The 24,014-nt window shown below is 46.2% G+C and overlaps 1 protein-coding gene across 1 annotated transcript; it reads right to left on the reverse strand.

Annotated features, from left to right (window-relative positions):
• Positions 1-846: 846 nt before the first annotated feature.
• On the reverse strand, positions 847-22,728 carry LOC115656665 (cytochrome P450 4B1-like). Its single transcript, XM_030573702.1, has 12 exons — positions 22,543-22,728; positions 20,760-20,901; positions 19,565-19,609; positions 17,040-17,167; positions 15,288-15,412; positions 15,045-15,199; positions 14,110-14,216; positions 9,583-9,773; positions 9,159-9,292; positions 3,767-3,831; positions 2,859-2,941; positions 847-1,015 (listed from the first exon to the last, which is right to left on the reverse strand). Exons 1-12 carry the CDS (start codon positions 22,726-22,728, stop codon positions 847-849), a joined length of 1,530 nt encoding a protein of 509 aa, XP_030429562.1.
• Between the last annotated feature and the right edge of the window lie 1,286 nt (positions 22,729-24,014).

Below are 24,014 nucleotides of genomic sequence, written 5' to 3' on the forward strand. Positions count from 1 at the left end.
TCTCAGTGGGTAGCAGTGTTCACCCACCTCTTAACTGGGAGACTTGGCCTAGCTCACACTTCAATCTTCCCAATCAAGCGTTGTTGTTAATCCCTTATACGGGATGAGAGTGGCCTTGGTGGTGAAAGTCACACCTTTGTTGTTGACGTTTGGCTGGAGCCAGCTCTTGGCAAGGCTGGGTGGATAGATGATCAGTGCAAAATAGACCAATGTGCTACAGTGTGGGGTTAAGTGTTGGGCTCAGTCTACCCTGGAGGTTAGGCATTAGTGAAAACTGCAGCGCACCAGTGTAAATTGTGTCTACACTAGGGGTTTGCACTGGTGCCTAAAATCCCAGTGTAAGGAGGCCTTAAACCCCAGCTAGATCGCTGGCTCCCATAGGATGGGAGCTGAGGAGACACTTGGACTCCTGTGGAGGACGGAAAGCTAGCTCTGTGCAGTGCTGCTCTCAATGGCTGGCATTAGGGAAAAGATGTGAAATTGCACTCAGAGCTCTGCTTGTGCCCTCAGCACACAGCGTGAGGGGCTGTGGAAAGGGGAGTTCTGCCTTTGACCCTGCATTGCTTGGGTCCCAGAGCATGGCACTGACAGGCAAGAGTGCTCCTTAACTGGGGATGAGGCACTTAGGATGCTTTATTCCCATATCCAGGTCTCCTCCCAACACTGTGCTCACTCCAGCTCTGGGGATGGGGAAGGCCGCAGAGAAACCAGCTGGGAATTCAGGAAAGGTTGTGAAACGGGTTGGCTGAAGTGGGGCTAGCCCATGAAATACCCATTGATGGCATTCCCTTGCAAATGAACTGATCCTACTGACTCCCGATGTGGAGCTCCATGGTTTCTGCAGTGTCAGGGAAGTTTCCTTAAGAGCAGGTGGATCCCATGGCTGGACTTGAGGACAATCTGTGGTATTTCCTGGGGCGGTTTGGCTGGATCAGGAGTGAGCTCAAAGCGGAGCAGAGTCAGAGCGAGAGCCACTTTCAGCTCATTCATGGCAAACTGCTTCCCGATGCAGTTCCTGGAAGAGGGAGGGGAAGCTTAATAAGGGCATATGCTCTTGCTTAGAAATCAACTTTCATTCACAAATCTATCCCGATACACTTTGCTAGCTGAGGGAACCAACCCAGCTCTTTGGGTCAGTGACCATTTCCCAGGTGTATGTACAGCAGTTAGCACAATGGGGGCCTCATTTCATCTGCTACTGTAATATATATCCTAGACAAATCCCTTCACCCATCACTGTAGTGCTGCCACTACTGGATTAAAACACGGCAGCTGTTTAATAGTGCACAGCAATGTTACCAGGCAGTTTGGGGACAGGTGTGAAAAATGCTCTTTCCCACTGAACCTGCAAGGAGATCGATACAGTTACTCCCCCACGCCTCTACTCAAAGAGATCTTTGCTGACCACAGGGGAAATTTTTCCAAGTCACATATATCAATTAGGCACCTCACACTCATTGGCTTTTAATGTGCTTAACTGCTACACACATGTGCATGGAATACCTCCCCCTGCAGTGATCCAGAATTCAGTCCCACGAGTGATGGCTCTGGAGTTGCTCTGTAATAATTTAGGGTGATGGTGTGCTGATCAGATTATTGCAGGGGTTCTCAGACTTTTGTACTGGTGACCCCTTTCACACAGCAAGCCTCTGAGTGCGACCCCCCCATTATACATTAAAAACACTTTTTTATATCTTTAACACCATTATAAATGCTGGAGGCAAAGTGGGGTTTGGAGTGGAGGCTGACAGCTCATGTCCCCCCCATGTAATAACCTCACAACCTCTTGAGGGGTCTCGACCCCCAGTTTGAGAACCCCTGCATTATTGGGATGTTTACTGTGTAAACATATTGGGTGAAACTGAATAGGGGGCGGTCAGGAAAGCCAAGCAGGAAGGCAAAAGATAAGCCACTTCTCCCCCAAACACTTTGGTGTCAAGAGACAATGCCAGGAGAGGAAAAGGCCTGTGAATGCAGGAGATCAAAAGAACAATGGTGTGTTAAAAAAGGCACACTCTTCTGAGGGGGGAAATTGTTTGGGGGACTCAGGCTGAGACAGGCACCCGCAGGGGTGACAGAACAAGTGAGGCCTGCTTAGGACCCCAACAGGTGGTGATAAGCCTTTGGGTGAGATAGACGTGGGTGTAGACCATTGGCTGTTTTGAAATCTTTTCTCTCTAAGTGCTTTTTTCCAACCGTTAAATAACCCGTGCTTTGGTTGTCAGAAGTCTGGCTGATTGCTGTAAACTGCTGGTCACAGACTCACGAAGGGAAGAACTGCAGGGGTCTGAACTGGGTTGGACCTGGTGGATCCTGTTGGGCCTGGTCTGAGAGGGGAGAATTGCACAATTCCAACCAGGACAGGCCTGAGGCCTAAGACCTGAGGGGTTCGCTCAGAGACCACAAAGGGGCTGGGGGTGCAGCTAGCCCACCATGGCACCGCGCCTCTACCAAACGATGGCGGCATGTCAATTACACTCCTTTGGAGATGTAAGGAGGCGACACTTCGGTCTCCTGTCGGGGAAGGAGAGCTAGCGCCATTGCAGTGCTGCCCTCTAGAGTTTGCATTAGGGAATGGATGTGAACACTGCACTCAGAGCTCCATCCATCACAGTCTTTTGGAGACAGGCCACTCCAGGGGACGGCTCAGTGGACATTGTGAAGCAGAAACAGGAGAGGCCAGAGAGTTCAGTCCCTAAGAAGGAACCTCTGGTAGCTCCCGTAGCTCCCCCACTTGGAAGACACAGCAGTATGCAGCCAACATGTTTGTGCTCAGTGGGTATTAGCAGCACCCTGGCAGAATGTATTGCTTTGTTTTCAGCTGACCCCACCCACACAGTGAATGAAATTTCCCCCACCGTGCTCCAGCTGCGAAGGGCAGGAAAGCATGGGAATGCCTCTTGGACACGTTCTCTGGTGAAAACCTCATGGGATCAAACACCTGTGGGAAGAGAGTTCAAAGGTCTGTGGCAAAAGCTTTTCATTCCAAACTACAGCATTGCTTGGTTTGACGCCAGCAACTTTATAGAATCAGGCAAGGTGCATCTGACAACATTGCCCCCCTCAGCTTAGGCACAGGATGCAATTTCAGAGTCAGATGGGAGGTCAGTTTCAGCCCAGAGTCTGTTGCTGTAGCCCTAACACCGAGGAGGAGGTGCTGAGGTGGAAACTCTGCTAGGACAGCTGCAGTGTGAAGGGGCAGTGATCTCCCCTTCCATAAAGGGCTATCACAGCCCAAAATGTGACCTGTAACCTGGGGAGGTGCTGTCGCAACACATCCCCAATGCAGCCCCCTACCTAAAGAGTGAGCCCTTGTGCTGGGCCCAGAGCACTACTGCCCCTCACCCACAGCTGCCAGGCGACTGGCAGGAGTTGCTGGTACAACCAAGAGCACCATTTGCTACATTTGCCCAAAATGCTATGAATCCTTATTCCACCAGACATACCTGACTATGTGTAAAAACAGACCATTCCACACCCTACTCTGTCTCTCTATGATACTCAAAATCTTTAAGGTAACTTCCTTTTTGCAGATCTATCGCACCTTTCATCTGGACAGGCGCTACTTGAATAAGATTGCAAAACATGTCGGTAAGGTCAATACTATCCTGGCTTTACAGCTGGGGAAATGGAAGAAGGGAGAAGTAAGAGATGTCTTGCTCAAGGTAGTATGTGGCAGAGGCAGGGAAAGCACCCATCTCTCTTGGTACCCAGTCCTTTGTTTTAACTACGTGACCACCTCTTCTTTCTGTAAAGTTAAAAGTACCTCTGGATCTTGCCATACAGTTGGGTTCCTATGAAGAGAATAAATGCTCACTGCAACTAGAGAACCTGTAAAAAAAATAAGAAATAAGAAAATAAATATATTCATCTCTAAGGTGCCACAAGGACTCCTCATTGTTTTTGCTGATACAGACTAACACGGCTACCACTTTATAAGAAAAATGTTGGTGACCTCACAAGGCAAACTTCTACTCAGCACAACATGCTATCCTGTTAAAGGCCCTTCATCTTCTTAATCAACACACCTGTTGTCTGAGAAATATCTTGAGTCATTTCTACATACATGTTTTCACTCCCTTTAGCCCTGCAGAGGCAACGTTAAATGATGGGAGAATGAACTGGGATCTATTCTGGCTCATGGATCATCAGCAAAAGTGATAGGTCTCAAAATGTAATTGTAAGTGGGGAATTGTCATCGAGCCGTGGGTTTCTAGTGAGGTCCCACAAGACCCTACACTATTTAACATTTTTATCAACGACCTGGCAGAAAAAATAAAATCACTGATAAAGTTTGCAGATGACACAAAGATTGGGGGAGTGGTAAATAACGAAGAGGACAGGTTACTGATTCAGAGGAATCTGGTTCACTTAGTAAACTGGGCACAAGCAATCCATATGCTTTGTAATACAACTAAATGTAAAAGTATACATGTAGGTACAAAGAACATGAGCCAGTCTCACAGGATGCGGGACTCTATCCTGGGAAGCAGTGACTCTGAAAAAGATTTGGGGGTCACTGTATGTAGATAATCAGCTGAGCAAGAGTTCCCAGTGTGATGCTGTGGCCAAAAGAGCTAATACGATCCTGAGATGCATGAACAGAGGAATCTTGAGTAGGAGTAAAGAGGTTATTTTTACCTCTATATTTGGCACCAAGAGACCACTGCTGGAATACTGTGTCCATCTCTGGTGTCCACAATTCAAGAAGATTGTTGATAAATTGGAGAGGGTTCAGGGAAGAGCCATAAGAATGATTAAAGGATTGGAAAACATGTGTCATAGCATTCCTTCCCAGTTCTGGACCTTAGCGTCCAAAATATGGGTACTAGCATGAGTTTTCCTAAGCTTAATTACCAGCTTAGGTCTGATATGCTGCCACCAATCAGGAATTTTCCAGGGCCTGATACCCTCTGGTCCCCCCAAAACCTTCCCTGGGGACCCCAAGACCCAGATCCCTTGGGTTTCTTAAAACAAGGAGAAATAAGCCATTCCCCCACCTCTCCCCCTCCCAGAATTTCCCTCCCTGGGCTATTCTGAGAGATATTGATCCAACCTCTTAAATCACCATACAGAGAAGCATTTCCCTTCCCTCTCACAAAGAGGCAAACAGATTCAAGGAAAACAGAGAGAGATTCTCTCTCTCCCTCCTCCCGTCTCCCCCACCAGTCCTGGTGAGTTATCCCAATCCCCTGGGATAAAACAAGGGAAACATGAAAAAAAATCAATCAGGTTCTCTAAAAAGAAATCTTTTAATAAAAGAAAGAAAAAGTAAAGAATTATCTCTGTAACTTCAAGATGTAAATATACAGGGTCCTATAGCTTACAGATACCAGAGAGAGACTTTCCCCCCAGTACCAATACAAATCAAAATATTCCCAGCAACTACACATATAAAAGTTAACCAGCCAGATCCACAATTGCAAATAGAGTAAAACAATTAAAAACCTAAACCGCCTGGTTTTTACCTTCTATTTGAAAAGAAACTTAGAGAGCCTGTAGTAATGTCTGGTCTCTCTCAGACCCTCCGAGAGAAGAACAAAGAACAAAGAACTTACACCCAAACTTCCCTCCACCCGAATTTAAAAGTATCTTGTCTTCTGATTGGTCTTCTGGTCAAGTGTCCAGTTTCCTGCTTGTAACTCTTTACAGGTAGAAGAGACATTAACCCTTAACACTCTGTTTATGACAACCTGCCTTAGAGTGATTGAGCTCTTTGAGTTTATCTATTTAGCTTAAGAATAAGAAGGTTAAGGGGTGATATGAGTACAGTTTAGACTCTATAAGTATCTGTACGAGGAACAAATATTTAATAATGTGCTCTTCAATCTAGCAGAGAAAGGTAAAACACAATCATGTGACTGGAAGTTGAAGCTAGACAAATTCAGACGGGGAAATAGGTGTAAATTTTTAACAGATAGTGTAATTAACCCCTGGAGCAATTTACCAAGAGTCATGATGGCTTCTCCATCACGGATAATTTTGAAATCAAGATTGGATGTTCTTCTAACAGATAATCTCTAGGAGTTATTTTGGGGAAGCTCTCTGGCCTGTGTTATACAAGAGGTCAGACTAAATGATCACAGTGGTCCTGCAGGAATCTGGGACTCTATCAGGTGAGTTCTGAGTGCCGAACCTAAGTTATTAGAAAAGATGGCAGTAGTAAATGGCATTGTAATATATTAATCTTCAGCATTCATGGAGAGAAAGAACTTCGAACGCCACAATACTACTTTTACAGTCACTTGTGTGACAATCACTATACGTTCAGGGTGAGATTTTCACAGCTCGCACAACTGCACACTTACATTTTTGGCTTGTGAAAGTGGAGGGGGGATGATCTGTCCTGTAGTGAATTTCATCTCGTTTATTGATCTTATGCAATAACTAAACTCTCTTTTTAAAAAAAATTACACTCAGCAGCCATGCACGGGCGCCTTATAGAAGTGATCCAAATTCCATTGAAACTGGTGGAAAAAACCCCCATTGTCTTCAGAGCAAGATTGGCGATTTATCAGGTGCACACCAGATGATGCAATATAATATAATTGATGAGCAGATTATCAACAGAGTCAATAGATTTTGCATTAGAAGCAGGGAATGGTTAAAAGATTGGGCAAAAGCACCTAATGATTAGGGAAGAATGATAGACATGCCGGCTGTACTTTGAACCTAGAAGAACAAACTGCAGTTAAAGCCAAATAATGGACTTGCCTCAGGTGAATATTTCACTAGCATAGTTATTGGGGCAAGGGTAACTTCTCCCCTCTCACCTCCTGCGGTGTGATTATTGCACAAATTAGTAAAACCAGAAGGAGACGGCAACATGACCCCATGCCTACAAACCAAAGAAACAGACAAGACAGACACAGGGTGGGGGAAGAACACACAAGGAGAGGAAACAATGTGATGGCAGCAAACAAACACATTAGTTCCATGATTGTATTGATTGATTGATTGATTGATTTGTGAGGAGGGGTTAGTTAGGAGGGGCCAGTTAAACGGAGGGAAGAAGGGTGAGGGGGGCAGCGCAGAGGAGAAGTGAGCAGGAGGGGCAGACGGCGTGAAACTGAGGTGAGGAGACCGAGAGGAGGAAGAATGCAGAGAAAGGCAGAGAGTATTCTCCAGCTTTGACTGGAATGTCCAAAGGTCCATGTTTTCACAGCTTCTGCTCCTACTGGCTTGCATCTCTGGCTGGCTGCTCTGCAGTTCTCCCCCAAGGCCATGTGATGGGGAAAGGGGAGGCACTGCCTGGATTCTAGTGATAGAGTGTGCATGTGTATAGGGGGTTCCCCTGCACAGTTCTGGGTCTGGGGGATGCCAGGCTGGGCCCCATTTCTCCCTCTACCCAACTGCCAAGTGGAGAGCATAAAGCCAACAGTCCCCTACCTGCAACGTATTTTTCTGCAAGTTCCCTGCTCTTTTGGGGGTGCCGCTAGAACTGGCGCTGCGAGGCGTACGCCTGGGGCAGGACAGCATGCGCTGGCCATGGGCATTGCAGGCTGGAATTAAATGCCATGCTCTGTTTGTTTGCTTTCTGATTGTTTAATGTTTTGGTCTCCATTCACGTAGCATTTGTCAGTTGGCAGAATCATACCCATCTCACTGAGTGAAGAGAAAGGAGAGGCAACTGGAGAATTTGGTAAGATCAAGACAAGGCGGGCAGGACACTATGCCAGGAAGTACAGGGTGACATTTACCATGATGTCCTAAATGGTCTATTTTATTCAGCCAAGGTTTGCTTAGGTAATACAACCCTAAAGACATCCATCATTCCCAATATAACAGAAGATAGCAATGATGGGGTACTCAGTGTGTAAATCTCCTGGGCCTACGCAAAGCGCGTTGAGTCAATGGGAGTCTTTACATTGGCTTTGGATCCAGCTCTATAACTGTTGTTCCCATCAAGCTCTCTGCGTTTACTGAGTCAATGAGACCATGACATGAGCAATTCCAGCTCAGTCCTACAGTGTACGGCCAAGCAGTCTTGTTGTGTGATCTTGTGCGACCTCACAAGCTAACACATCTCAGTCCTAGAGGCAGTAGAATAGTTCAATGCAAAGAATATTAGTTGCACATTAGGGTGCACTCTCTCTGTTTCTTGCCCTCCCTGCATTGAATGATTATTAGTAATAAAGATTTCCATTAGACTGTAAGCTCTTCTGGGCAGAGACTGCCTCAAATCATGTGTATATGTGTAATGTCTTGTGTATGCAATAGTGCCTAGCAAATGGGACTTCCTTCTTGGTTGGTGCTTCTGAATACCTCCAATATACAAATAATAAACAATAAAAAACAATATCTGGGATTTTCAAAGGAGTTTAAGAGAATTGGGCACCCAAATTCCACTGAACTCTAGTGAGATTTGGGTGCTTAATTCCCACAGGCTCATTTGAAGCTCTCAGCCAATTCTTCACAGGAAAAGAATGTAATATTCTTGGGATGCAGAGGACTGGGAGCATTTCAGATGTGATGCTTTCAGCTACCATGCTATATGGGGCTATAGCTCAGTGGTTTGAGCATTGGCCTGCTAAACCCAGGATTGTAAATTCAGTCCCTGAGGGGGCCATCTAGGGCAAAAATCTATCTGGGGATTGGTCCTGTTTTGAGCAGGGGGTTGAACTAGATCCCTTGAGGTCCTTTCCACCCTGGTATTCTATGACTAACAACATTCAGCCAGCTCTGGCTGGAGCTGAGATGGGAGGTCATTAAGGCATGCACGTGTGGAGCAATGGCTGCACCGATATAAAGCATTCCCTAGATGGACTTAGTTGGCAGGTCTCCCATGGAATCTCAGGAGGAAACTGGCACCGCTATTTTCTAGCAAAGTCTCTGAGGTAGGACAGGCAGCAGTCCCAGCTACCCTCCCTAGGGTGAATCGCCCCAGGGCTCAGTGAGACAGATTAGCACAGGAAAGTACAATTTGTAATGGACATTCAAGGAATCATCTTACAATTTACAATGAAGACAGAATAGGCCATGGGAGCACCACAAACCACTCAACATCTCCTAGATCTTCACTTGGATGTCACAGGAGCATTTCTTCCACTCTCATTGACATGAACTACATTCAGGGCCAAAGTGTGACTTCAGTGGGAGTGGCATGTATGCGGCTGAAGGTAGAATTGGGCCCTTAAGAAGGAAGAGGCTAAACAGACCTTCTGGTACGGTTCGTCCATCGTGGAACGTGATGGGTTTGCTGAGCAGTCTGGACACTCCAGGTACTGGAGGGTAAAGGCGAAGGCTCTCCTTGATGCACATAGTGCTGTAAGTCATTTTGCCAAGGTCATCCCTGAAAGCAAGCATAGGTGGAGAGTATGAATGAGTAACGGCCCCTACCACTATGAAAATACTAGCTAGGAGCATCAACATCAGCAAACCAAAGATCTAGAATTGAAATGCCCTTAACACAAGGGAAGTTTGGATTTGACCTTGGATCTCTCCTTTGTTGCATTGCTATACTAAGTGTTGATCCTTCAGTGCAGTGCTTCTGAAATAGATCCATTTTTAATTCCTCAGATTGAATACCTAAGAAAACAATCCCAAACCAAATTATATTAAACTAGTGAGGTAACATCTCACCACTGAATGGTCTCTCTGTCTCCCAGAATCTCCTTGATTTCTTCCCTGCATCTCTGCTGGTGCTCTGGATGCAGGGCCATGCAGTACAAGAGCCAGGAGACCCCACTGGCCGTGGTATCGTGACCCTCAAACATAAACGTGTCCACCTCGGCACGTAGGTCTTCATCGGATAATCCAGCTCCATTTTCATCCTAGCAAAGCAGGGAGTAAATAATCCCCAAACAAGTGTTCATTTTATTAATAATTTTTAGAGTGAAAAAATACACCTTGATTACTGGTGAAGATCCCAGGCCTGATTTGTCTTATTTACACCAGTGGAAATCAGGTGTCAGTCCACTGAAAGCAATGGAATTATGCAGGTGTCTACATGGTGTAAGTGAGATCAGATTCAGATCCATTGAGTATAAACGGAGGCGTTCCCCTTCTAGGATAAGCAAGGCAGCAGAGATGGGCTATGGTTCAAATTACTCATCAACAGGTGTCACGTACCAAGCTTCAGGGCTGACAAACTGAATATGAGCCAACAATGTGAACCTCTGACCTAGCCCATCCCTGATAGGTGTTTGTCTCAGCAGCCCAGAGCCCCTGCACAGAGCTAAAACCATTCTGCGGTGTATTAGCAGGAGTGTTGTATGTAAGACATGAGAGGTCATTGTTCCATACTACTCAGTAGCCGTGAGGCCTCCACTGGAGTCCTGTGACCAGTTCTGGGCACTGCACTTTAGGAAAGATGTGAACAAATTGGAGGGAGTCCACAGGAGAGCAACAAAAATGATAAAAAGTTCAGAAAACCAGGGGGCTCTCTGAAAAAAGGTTAAAAAGCCTGGGCTTGTTTAATCTTCAGAAAATAAGACTGAGGGGGGACGTGGTAACAGTCTTCAAATATGTTAAGGGCTTTATAAAGAGTATGGAGATGAATTGTTCTCCCTGTGCCATGGAGGTAGGACAAGAATTAACAAGCTTAATCTGCAGCTGGGGAGATTTAGGATCTTGGGAGATATATTCTAACTCTAAGGATAGCTAAACTCCGGAACAGGCTACCAAGGGAGGGGTGGAATCCCCATCATTGGAGGTTTTTAAGAGCAGGTTGGACAAACACCTGTTGGGGATGGGCCAGGTCAGAGGTTCCCAACTTGGTTTTGCTGAGACCCCACTTTGGAGATTTATGTCTCATCTGAGCCCCACTCTTTCTAAGAAACTGTATTTTTGTAGCGGGTGGTGTGCCTGGTACCCAGAGGGGCCAGCGCAGGTCCTCACCATGTAACAGTTGAGGAAGCCTTCAGCTCCCTGTCATGGTCAGACAATCTCTCAGGGGCGGCAAACTGGACCGTGCTGAAGGGCCATTCAGGAGAGGAGCAGAAAGCTGCACCCTGTGAGTATTGGCCTCCTTGCTTAGGGTGACCAGCAATCCCATTTTTAAAGGAACAGTCCCATATTTAAGCCCTCCTGCAGGTGTCCTGACTTTTTCTTAAAAATGGGCAAATTGTCCCATATTTTCTGTCTCCTCCCCATCAGTACTAGTGGGTCCTGCTGCTGAGTGGATCCCTGCTCGCCAGCCGCTCGCCCACCAATGGTGAATGAAGGGGTCCAGTGGCCGATGATGGGGGTGAGTGTGCAAGGCTGGTGGCAGGGCAAAGCTGCAGCGCGGGGCCAGCCGCTCCCCATGCTGGTCTGTCAGCACAGCCCCCACCGTGTGCTGGCTCTTGGCCAGCAGGACCCTGCCCCCCGCCCCCTTTCCGGCCAGAACAGGCTGCGCGCTGTGAGCTGAGGTGGCTGGTCAGTGCAGGCAGGCGCTAGGCAGCGGCCGGTTACGTGTCACCTCTGCTGCCCACCCATCAGCCCTTTACGTGCTCCCCTTCTTGCTGTCCTCTCCCTGCTTTGCCCCTTCACCTCCCCCCCAGCCCCACTGCTCCTCCATATCCCCCAAGCGGGGTGCGTCCCGCTCCTAGCCCTGGGTAGAGAACCAGTCCCTGGTCGGAGCACTCAGTTCACCAGCAGCCTGGCCGGCAGGCTCCTTCCTTCCCCCACTGACTCTGGCTGGGCCAGCACCCCGGGAAAGCCCAAGATGCTTCTGCTCAGGGCGCTGGCCAAAAGGAGCCAAGCCCTGCATGTGCCAAAGCCCCACACAGAGCTGGCACGGAGAGGCGTCTCCGCTCTTCAGCTAAACTCTGGAGTGGCAGGGGGAGGGGGGAGAAGTGATTTCCAGCCTGTTTGTATCCTGACCCTGCAGGCTTCACAGGAGCCTCCTGGGCAGGGGCTTAGCACCCTCTTCACCCCCACCCCCCGAGGTCCTGCGCCCAGAAAGCTCATGGCTGCTCCATCCCCTAGGCACCCTCCCCTGCTGAGCCACCTCTCTGGCTGGATTCACTGAAGCTCCTGCAGTCAGGTTCCCTGGGCCCTGGTGCACAATGCATCCTTAGGGCTTAACCCCTTCCAGCCCACGCTATAGCAGGAGGACAGAAGGCGGCTGGGTTAACTTGGTGGCCACCAGCAGCCTGGAGGTGTTCTCCCCACCCTGATCACCTGTGGCTGGAAGCAGCTCCCGTCCCTTCCCTCCCACACAGTGCTGAAAAGCTGCTGCTGGCCACATTCTGGTGTGAACCCTGGCAGAAATCTGGGGAGGGGGGCATGTGACCCTGCATGCCCCCACCCCCACGTGTTGCCTTGGGAAGACGCAGTGCCAGGTACTGGGAGAGGCAGATCCATCCCAGGGGCCCAGCCAGGCATGGAGGGTGGAGAGTGCAGGGCAGGGAGGGTCAGGTCGGTTGGACACCCCCACCCCATGTGAGAGAGGTGTACAGGAGTGTGTGTGTGGCACGACCTCTCCCTGTGTGAACCCTAAAGCCTTAACCATAAGAAGGTAAATAAAAAGAATCCAACTATGCAGTATTTCTTTTGAACAGAGGTTCAGTCAACGTGATGTTAATTTGAACGTTTGTACTGATAGTTCTGATTGATTGTTGGTGAAGTTGCTTAAATATGAGTAATTTTACCTGGTGTCCTGTATTCAGCAAAGGGAAATACAATGCTACTCTTTCTGGACAGCCCTTGGGCATTCAGCATGGCCCCATCTGCTCTTCCTCCGCAGGTTCTGTCCAGCAGGGGAAGTGGATGGGGCTCTGTGCCCTGGGGCCCCACTGAAGGGCCAAGGTCAGGAGATGGTCTGTCTGGCGGGGCTGGGGTGGGTTCAGTACTCCTGGGGTGCATCCTTCTGTCCCCATCTCTCTGAATCCCCACCAGCCTTCCCAGCGGAGGAGAGTAACTGCTGGTTGGTGGCTCCTGCAAGTCCAGCATTGGGGAGTGAGTTGGGCATGAAGCCTGGTCTCAGCAGCTCAGACCACCTGCACAGAGCCCCACCTGCTTCCTTGCCAGACAGAGCCCCCTCCTGAGCCTGGCCCTTCCGCATGTCCCCCCAGGTCCTCACACCCATCCAATAACCCCACCACAGACACCCCAGGTATACTTAGTCCTGCCTCAGTGCAGAGATCAGCCCAACTGATGGCCCACAGATCTGACCCACAGGCCGATTCCATCTGGCCCCCAGGTGTCCACTCCCCCAGCAGCAGCTGCCCAGCACACAGAGAGCATTTCAGTGACATACTGCACGTACCAGAGGCTATCTGTACAAAATGGCATCCTCTGTGTAGCATGGCCTTGTAAGTATGGTGCGTGAGGTCACGCTACATGGAGGAAACCATTTTGTTTCTGTAAGTGGCCCGCACAGGTGCCACACAACTGCACATACCGCCTGCATCTCTGAAAAGGTTGAGCCACCCAAGGGCCCTTCCAGCCCTGCATTTCTGTGCTTCTATGGTAACTACCATGTGTTGTCCACTCTCCTCAGAAGAATTCTTATTCTGTTTTATTTTTTCTATACACAAAGAGAAGTTATGTACTTTCAGCCAGGATATGTGTTTTAAGATTACAAGACAAACAACAAACAATACAAGAAAGAACAAAAGTAAAATCCCTGGGGGGAGGAGGAGAGGAAGAGGAGGGAGAGTGAGAGCACAGTGTGTGTGTGTCTCTCCCCTGTAGGAGTCTGCACTGAACTGAACTCCAAATGGCAGCGGTCTCCAGCAGATCAGCAGGCATTTAGAAATTTAAAGATGCAGTACACAGGAAACCGAAAAGGGAACATTTACCTATTTACACACAGAATAGACAACACCCCCTCCCTGGAATCCTCCCTAGAATATGCCAAAGGTCTCATTCATGTTAACATGCTGGGGTGCCGCTGTTCCTGTACGTATTAACGTGCTGAGTGAAAAGCAACTCACAGAGAGGAAAGAGTTAATTACCCTCATAGCACTGTTACTACTTGTTATTCATTCACTGAGCACTGTCTTTTGCACATCCTTGCTTGACATTTCTTCCCTTCACTTCCAGTCCTGCTATCAGCTGACAGAATTAGACATGTGGCTATATAGGCTGGGAAGCTATTGTCAACCACAGCCAGGTGTGTCTGCTGATGACACTTAGGGAAACACTTGCTTGGCTGTTTACATGAGTATTTCAAACACTCACCTTGGCACACAGAAGAATGTCCAGAAAATCCAAGAACTTCTTCTTCTGGATCTTTTCAAGTTCTTGCTGATCTTGGAGGGACGTCTTTCTCTCTTTTATTACTTTATCTGCATATGAGAGTGGCAAATATATTAGCTACCCCTTGACATCACTGTGACCTGTCTGTCTGGAAAGGTCATGCTGTTGAGTAGTCAAAAGATCAGAGGCTGAGGGTCTTCTGCTTAATGCAAATGGTGAAATGGACATATAGTAGATGAATGCAGGAGATGAGGTCTCTAAGAACCAGGTGTTAGGAAGACTTTGTATTTCTAAAGTACTGTCATTGACGGATAGGTCCATCAATGGCTATTAGCCAGGATGGGCAGGGATGGTGTCCCTAGCCTCTGTTTGCCAGAAGCTGGGAATGGGTGACAGGGGATGGATCACTTGATGATTATCTGTTCTGTTCGATCCCTGTGGGGAACCTGGTATTGGCCACAGTCAGAAGACAGGATACTGGGCTAGATGGACCTTTAGTCTGATCAGTATGGCTGTTCTTATGTTCTTATGTCCCTTCCACTGAGAGTTCTCTCAGAACATTACAAACAGTGGAATCATAATCTCTATTTTGCAGGTGATCAAACTGGCCTGTGGAGAAACAAAGTAACTTGCCTAAAGTCCCACAGTAAATCAGTGACAGAGCGAGGAATAGGAATCCATCCTTATTGGAATTTCACTGAAGTTCAGGGAATTCCACCAGCATTGGATTTGGCCCTAGATCTACTACCAGCCTTGTGCCTCAATTTTAAAACCATCTTTCTTCCCTGGAGAATTAGTGAAAACGTTTCTCCAGGGTTTCCATTCATAGACAGACTAATTAACAGTAGGTTAATCCCACCAAACTAGGCAACATCCTACAGTCAATAGGAGAAGAAAAGGAGGACACTGGGAGATACCTGTATGCTGGTGTGCTAGTCGGCAGGCTTCCTGAAAGCGACGTCCTTGAGAACTGATTCGATAGATGAAATCATTATGAAATGGGAAAAAGCGGAATCTATGAAACACCAGGTAGGTCAGATCATAGACTGCTTTGATGTAGTAGTCTGAGTCACTGAAGGAAAAGAACAGTCAAATAAGGCTACTATGGATCTGGCTGACAAGAACTTTTTTGTTAGGATTTGAAAGCACCTAGCACTGACCGGTCAGTCTGGCAGTTGCTATGACAACTGAAGGCACATTTCATGATGCTGTCCAGGGTCATCAAGCTGACGTGTTCAAAGAGCTCCACTGATTTATCCACTGTGATCAGCCGTTCCCACTTATCCTAAGAGAGGAGAGAGCGATGAGGAGGGATGGGATTACAGAAAAGGGTTTTGCTGACTACAGAGATCCCATTCAGTGCCCTTTATTCATTTTTCTCGCTTTCCATATCTGCATCTTGCCAAACCCCTGTTGCATGTTAGACCCTGCTCTGTAAGCAAAGACTCTGATCTAAAAGGTCCAATGTTAGCTGGGATTGACATTCCCTTTTGGATCAGATTACAGGATTATTTATTTATTGCTAGAGATCAGGCCAAAATGAAAAACTAGATCTGAAAAACTAGGTCGGCAAGATCTGGATCTGCCTCAGGATTTTGTTGTCCTGGGCCTGAACTAGAAACCAAAATCCAAACATCCCTAAAGCAGGTTTGAGCCAGACCAGGAGTGGCTCACAGCCATTTCTATGTACAAGTTGTTTTCATGATATTCTGAGATTATTTTCAGCAAAGTGAAAAGAAACTGATCTGTGTAAAAGGTCTTTGGCCAATTATTTTTGGCAGGAACTAGATCCAAATCTGAGGTGGGAAGGGAGAATCCACATACAGTGGTGCATTGTTGATCTAATGTATTTTCTAGAATGTCTGTCACCACTAGCATATCTAATGCACAACAGATATAACCGGAAATCAAGGTAAATTAAGACTTGCGTTCATTTTTACTGGTTTCACAATTGATATGACTCAGCAGCAAGCCTCTCCATATAAATTAATGTCCTCTGAGAAAAAGTTCATTGACAATTCAACAGATATGCCATGCCAGAAAGATTTGGTTATTTGAGTCCAATCCAGCTGGATTAAAGGATGTGTCTACAATTTCTTTGATCTCTGCAACTGAGTGATTTTCGCTAGAAAACTGTTTTATTTGCCAGCATTGTAAACAAACAAACATAAGTTTAGCAACAACCCTTACTAAAAAGGGAGACATAATGATTATTTCTAGGTGGTTAGAGCACACCTCAAGTGATGACTGAAAATCTGAAGACGTTTGGGGCCAAGTGCATCTCTTGATGTATCTCCACTATAGTCAGTGGAGTTACCCCAGAAGTCAATTTGGCTCAGAGACTTTAATTATTATTAGGGACGTACAATCCTTGTGAATTCACGGTTTCTAGCTAAAGAGAGTATTTTGAGTTAAAAGGACTCTTCCAACAAGCTGGACTAGGAGAAGTGGGCACCTTATGGACGGTGCATGATAGTATATGAACTTCATTCGATTCCACCCTGAGCTCCTCTTCATCTACTCTTAATTCCCAGTTTCCATGTTTGTTTTGGGTGCAGTCCCCCTATTCTGTACTAGCCCAAGTTTAGTTCCTTATCTGGCAGTCAGCCTGTTCTCCTCATTTACCTTCTATGTTCATCATCCCCGGGCTGAGAAAAGCTACTGTATTACTGTTCACTTTATTGGAAACCAGGTGACAGAAAAACATCTTGGGCCAGATTCTAAACTGATGTAGGTTGGTGTAGCTCTATTGAATTACACCAACTGGCCCCTTTACTAAAGGGTTGTAGAGCGATTGTGGGACGCAAACTGTTTAGAACATCTCGTTCCACTTTCTTCTAATTGTTCAACACTAGACCCAGTTATTTTCCTGGCTCTGCAGCTGAAAGCACAGTTGTGGTGATGATTCTTACCAGCATCACTTTGGTAGACTCTGCCATCAATGAGACATAAGGTTTCAGCACATCATAATGAAACCCTGGTGTCAGCAGCCTTCGATGCTGGAACCACTTTGGCCCATGTAAGATCAGTAATCCCTTGCCTAGGGGAATATAAATAGCAAAGAACCAGTCAGATCACTTCACAGTACAATGAATTACTATTATTTATGTATATAGCACGCATAGTAGTCTCGGTGCTTTGAAGAGAGGGAACATTTAAAACATGAATCCTTAATTCTATACCTAAGCAAGTCCTCAGTGGATCGCATTCCGAGGGATGGTACCATGAGGAAGGAGAGGGAGTTTTAAGAACTTGATGAGAGATTAGAAAGAACACACCATTCGGGAGGAGGGGAGATGGCATTTACTGAAAGAGGGCAGGGGCAGAGGTGGAAGGGGTTCTATATTTGATGTAGTACCTTATTGGTATTTTGATAGCAGCCACACAGGGCCCTTAATAAGGCTGAAATTAGTGATGCCCCAGCAAGTGTGAAATCTCTGTCACACCAACTAGAGCCGGGCAAAACCAATTTTCAATTAAAAGGGTCAAAAAACTGAAAACCGAAAATATTTTGGTTTTCCAAAATGGAAAATGTTGGTTTTACACTGAAAACTTTATGGGTTTTATTTGATGGCAACCATTTTTCTTTTGGTTGGAATATTTAAGTTTTCTGCATTTTTTCCCCAGGTTTTTTACTAAAAGCTGAAGTGTTCTGCATGGGAGAGAAAAAATTTGCAACCAGCTCTACAAATGACATAGGTATTAGCAATATTAATACCCTGTGCCATGAAATGACGTGGTGCAATAACATGAGCAGCTGGAAACAATAACACTGTCATGGTACAATTCCCCACTCTGAACCTTAGCATCCAAAAGATGGGGTACCAGCATGAATTCCTCTAAGCTCAATTACCAGCTTAGAACCTATAGCGCTGCCACCAACCAGGAATTCCAGTGCCTGGTACACTCTGGTCCCCCCCAAAACCTTGCCCGGGGACCCCCAAGACCCAGTCCTTCTGGATTTTAACACAAGGAAAGTAAACCCTTTCCCTCACTGTTGCCTCTCCCAGGCTTCCCCTCCCTGGGTTACCCTGGAAGATCACTGTGATTCAAACTCCTTGAATCTTAAAACAGAGAGGAAAATCCACCTTCCCCCTCCTTCTCTCTCCCCCTCCCAGACTCTCCCTGAGAGAGAAAGTAATCCTAACACAGAGAGAAATTAGCCTCTCTCTCCCCCTTCCCTCCTTTCTCCCCACCAGTTCCCTGGTGAATCCAGACCCAGTCCCCTGGGGTCTCACCAGAATAAAAAAAAAAAAGGTTCTTAAACAAGAAAACCTTTTAATTAAAGAAAGAAAAAACAGTAAAAATTATCTTAGTAAATTTAAGATGGAATATATTACAGGGTCTTTCAGCTACAGACACTGGGAATACCCTCCCAGCCTAAGTATACAAGTACAAATTAAAATCCTTTCAGCAAAATACAAATTTGAACTCCTTCCAGCCAAATACACATTTGCAAATAAAGAAAACAAACATAAGCCTAACTCGCCTTATCCACCTAGTACTTACTATTCTGGACATAGAAGAGACTGTATCAGAGAGATTGGAGAGAAACCTGGTTGCACATCTAGTCACTCTCAGAACCCAGAGAGAACAACAACCAAACACTAACAGCACACACAAAAACTTCCCTCCCTCAAGGTTTGAAAGTATCCTGTCCCCTGATTGGTCTTCTGGTCCGGTGACAGCCAGGCTCACTGAACTTGTTACCCCTTTACAGTCAAAAGAGACATGAAGTACTCCTGTTCTATTAAACCTTAACTATCTGTTTATGACAAACACTAATGTCCAGAGTTACCCTGATGCACAAAGTGTGGTTCTACTCACTAAAAGCAGTATTATGGAACTCAGTACGTGTGTGCCTTGCTGAGTCCACACACAGTTTGCTCAGTTTACAGATTACAGTTTACCAGCCCTGTAAACTCAGCTTTGGTTCTGAGAGTCATCTCAGTCATCCTCAGTGACACCTGCTAATCCCATTAGACTTCAGTGGGGTTGCGGTGACGGCACCAAGGGCATAGCCTGAAGACCATGAAGCTGAATATGTGTAATTGAGGGCATCATTTGGCCTGCATCAGTTGTGCATTGCTTATGGGGGAAGGTAATCACCGTCATCTGAAATATCAGATACTAGTAACTGTGGAGCAGGATTCTGGATTAAATAGAGAAATGGTCTAGTCTAACATGGTATCTCCCGTGTTTGTCATGTCATCCCTAGTAGCTTTCCATAGCAGAATGGTCATCTTCTCTGGTTTTATAATAGCAAGGAATAAAGTAAATCAAATTACAAGGGAAGTGTGTGGCCCACCATGAACTGATGAAGCAAGGAAACTGAGGATGAGGGCTGAAACTCTGGGCTAACACTCCAAGACATAGCATGCCCTTGATTCATTCATCAAACTGTTCAAAAGGATGGATGAAGCATGATTCTACATACCAATCCAGGGAATAAGGAATTTGTAGATTGTAAGACCCTTTGGATCTGTAAAATTCAACAGAGAAGATAAGTACAATGTTAGGAGTTGACACACCATGAAAACAAAAATCTAGATGCATTTCTGGTACAAATTCACTCTTCTAGTCATAGCGATGGAGCTCAATTAATTAGGAAATGAGTTGTATAGAAATTAGACAGCTAAATCTTTTTGTATTATTTAGGATATTAAATATTTAAAGAATATTTCTTTTCATACGATTACATTTTAAAGAGGGTCTTTTACATATATCTCATTAATTAGATGCACACGGGACTGGGGAGGGTGATGGGAAGATGAGATTAGAGATATGGGTGAGGAAAGGGAAGGGAAGGCCATCGAAGCTTTTAAAGTTGAGGAAGGACATTTTGTGCTAGAGGAACAAGAAAGTCAATGGAGATGCTATTGCCAGATCAAGGCCTTAGGCCTGATCTTCAAAGGTATTAATGTGCCACGTCCAAGCCACATCAGGGACCACATCGACATCAATGATCCACCAGGCAGCTATGCTCTTGTAGGGTCATGATGCAACTGTTGAATCAAATCTGAGCGATTAGGCTCATCCAGACTCTGACCGCATTTAGGATGTACAGCAAGAACCTCCTCTTCGAAGAAGCTTTCCAATCCTAATGGGAATAATACTGAGATATGCCTCTAGATAGTAATCTCTACAGGACAGAGTCTGTCATTTGTTCTGTGTTTGTATAGTCTCTAGTCCTAGAATATTGTGGCCCCGATTTAGTCAAAATCCCCAGGTACTACCACAACAGTAATTATAATAATTAGAGCATCCTACACTAGAAAGGGAGAACAACTGAAGATCTGGGATCTCATGTAGGAGATGTTCTGTGCTGCTTTTTCTGGGAACAACTTAGATACTGTGGTGGTGGGTGCTCTAGGAAACCCTAAGACAGACACATTTCTGAGGGTGCAGGTGTTTGGTTCTCATTTCCCATTGAGGGTGAGTATAGTGCCCCAATTTAACGGTGAAGAGCTACGCATTTGGGAAGGGTATAAAGGAGGGAATTGCAATAATCGACAGAAGAGACAAGCAGGAAGAAGAGTCTGAATGGTTCTCTGTGGAAATAACACTTGGCCTTTGCACCGGGAGAGGGCCTCAAGTGCGAACCTTTCTGAAATAAGCTCCAGTGACCGTACCTCCATGGCCAAACACAGTTTTGGCATAGTCAGGGTGGTTGACTGTTAAGGAAGCCATGAAACCTCCAATCCATCTGGGGTAGGCATAGGGGTACTCTTTTGCCCAAGACAGCAACTGATTTAATTCTCCACCTTGAGAAATCTGCAATGATAGTGAAAAGAGAGTGAGAGAGAGCTTATGGAGAAAGGGGTGAAATCACCTCAGCGTGGAAAGTCTGCACAAGGCCATCTGGGCCACTCGAGGCCTGTTCGTGGGAGATGGTGAGCAGGTGGAATGGATTTGCAATGAGGGGTTCTGCACCTCAAGATGGAGGGAAGATGCCATGCTGGCCCCCAACTGGCTGGGGTAGAGAGGACCAAAATCTACACACAGTGGCTACATAGTTCCAGAGGGAGCTGCATTGCAGCTCTGTCTCCTTTGCAAATCACAATGGTAAAGCTTAACACTCCCCTTGCACTGGGGAAATGAGGCAACTGCTTGAAAAAATTCCTATTTTTTCAGAGAAATGTCAAAAATTAAACTTTTCATCTACATTTTCCTCTAATTTTTTTAAATAAAAAAACTGACACCCAAAACCTGAAAATGTTGAGGGTACTTGAAAGCTGTTTTAAGTTACAATTATTAGGTTTAAAAAAATTTCAGCCTAAAACAGTTTCTGGTTTTGTATCAAAAAAGGAACACGATCAAAAATGAAAATTTCCCATGCAAAACTTTTGCTTTAGACAAAAAAACATTTTTTTGGCCAAAATTGCATGTTGATGAAATATATTGACATTACAAGAGGCAAAGCGGGGCAGAATCAGGCTCAACATTTTAAACCAGTGATATTTAGGCCTCAGTGGGTCAGGAGCCAAATTAGTGATCAACATTACCCAAAAGAGCCACAGTAGTGAGAATTCATTGCTTCATTTACTATAGTACTATATAGTCATCTTTAAACAGTATGACAGGGGAAGATTTAATTTATATCTATCTATTTATCTATTATTATTATTATTCCCATAGCAAGTTGACTGACCAAGTATTATTATTTTATCAACTATAATTGGTTAATAACACAGTAAAAGCATCCTGATTGGTTAATAACTTAGATTGATTAATAGTTAAATCACACAGTAGTTTAATATCATGTCCTGCAAGGATCTACAGGGGACACATTAAAGAGACACGGTCTGAGTATCACTATTTTAAAGATGTATTTGATGACAACCTGTCTGAGTTTTGGTGACATGAACATTGCAATTAAATACAACAATGCATAAAGCCCCAAATGGCTGCCTCATGAAATGCTGAAAATGTTTGAAATAAAAATTCCCCATATTCACACACACAGCAGAGCTTAGTAGCTATGAAAACTGACTCAAACCTACTTATTACAGAGAAGATGCCTCTTAAGTGGAGGAAGAAACTTTTTTTACGTTGCTCCTATTAAATTTGATCGTCAAAATCCTGATCTTGGAAAGCATGTTTAAATATAAGCAAGTCAGTAACCCATGTCAAATCAATGGGACTATCTGTTTGCTTAAAGGACTGGGGCTGAAAATTGGACACAATTTGTACTGTGGTTGCATTTTTATTTGTCCCCCACAAACATGACGCTAACATACGCTTGTGGTGTCTGTTAAAGGGTAGGACAAGAAAGCCGCCGCCTGCCAGGATCTTTTCCTACCAAACAGATTTCACAGACCCCACTCACTGTATTTACCTTTCCTCTGCCTATTCTCTGTTGAAACTAATCGAGATGGTGTGTATATAGCTGCATAACCCCACATCTTTCCCTACCTGAGAGCTGTGGCCGTACAGCCAGTGGCTGGGGGGACCTGGGAAACTCTCAAAAGCTTTGAGGAGCTGTTGTCTCTTGTGATAGAGCTGGATTGCTTTCAGCAGCACGTAGATGAGGCAAAATACAGCAGCCGGGTACAGAAGCAGAGAGGAAGGGGTCGCTATTTTCTCCAGCGCAAAGGCCATGGTCGTGCAGCTTCTGTGGCAGTGACAGGCTCTGAATCTCTCAGTGTGCTCACATTCCTTTTGGGTCTGGATTAGCCAATAGTCAAAGCAATATAGCGCCCTCCCCTTTCCCACACAAGCTTGTGTGCAATGCTGTATGCCGAATAACCTAGTGGAAGGTACAGGAGAAAGTTCTGAAGTTCTCACCAGCACTTGGTCAGACTTTGCTCTGCAGGAGAAGACCCAACTGTCCTGTTTGTTAGTTCATCTGTCTTTTCCCCCTACTACAGACATTTAGCAGTGCCCTAAAGAAACTTACTACAGAGGATTAAGAAGAAACTTCCCATGTGGACAGGTTATCCTATCACGGCAGGATTTCTTGCACCCTTTCTCTGAAGTCACTGGTGCTAGCCAGGATTGCCAGAGGAGGATGCTGAACTAAATGGACCTCTGGCCTGATCCAGTCCATATTCCATCCAGTCTAATCTTGCACGGTAGAAGGTGCACAAATGTCCACAGTGCCACCTAGTGGTCAGGTGGGGGTCAGCAGGCAGTCTTCCCATTGAAAAAGTGGTCCTGCCTTTCAGCGCCCTGCCCCAAGGACTACCTATCCTCTCTGTCAGCACAGTGATTTGGGGAATGAGCCCTTGGCCAGTCAAGGTCTATTTCGGAAGCACTATCGCCTTAGATCAGTGGTCCCCAAACAGTGGGGCATGCCCCCCTAGGGGTCCTGCAGGAACATTCCGAGGGGCATGGTGAGGTCTGGGCTAGCCCCCAGCTCCACTCTGGCCTACTCCTTGCTGCAGCTCCAGCCTCAACTGTGGGCTCACTCCTGGCCCTGACCACAGCCCCACTCCCAGCCACGGCCCCAGCTGCAGCGCTGCCCCTGCTTCCAGCTAGAGCCCTCGGCTCCCGGACCTACTCCTGGGCCCAGCTCCTGACCTTGGCTTCTAGGGGAGGCATGGACCAGGTAAGGGGGTGAGGGTGACAAAGTTTGGGGAGCACTGCCTTAAGTGAAGGTCCCTGGTGCTGTAATGTTCTCTGGGAGTGGATAGGAGAGCCCAGGCCTGTGCTCTCCACTGGGCTCTGGATCAGGGCCAAATGGTGGGCAGCTACACTGGACACCTTGGGGTGTCAAGCCGCTTCTCCTTCCTATCCCTTTAGCTTCATGGAGTAAGTCACTTCAGCCAAGTCTCTGACCTGCACACTCTGTCATTTCTCTCTCCTTTGCAGGTTTCCACTGGTTAGTGCAGTCAGGCCTCAGGCAAGGAGCTCCTGGGCAGTATTTTCCCCTCAGAGCACCAGTC

Source organism: Gopherus evgoodei, chromosome 8, assembly GCF_007399415.2.
Source record: "Gopherus evgoodei ecotype Sinaloan lineage chromosome 8, rGopEvg1_v1.p, whole genome shotgun sequence".
In the NCBI taxonomy this organism is placed as follows: domain Eukaryota; kingdom Metazoa; phylum Chordata; order Testudines; family Testudinidae; genus Gopherus; species Gopherus evgoodei.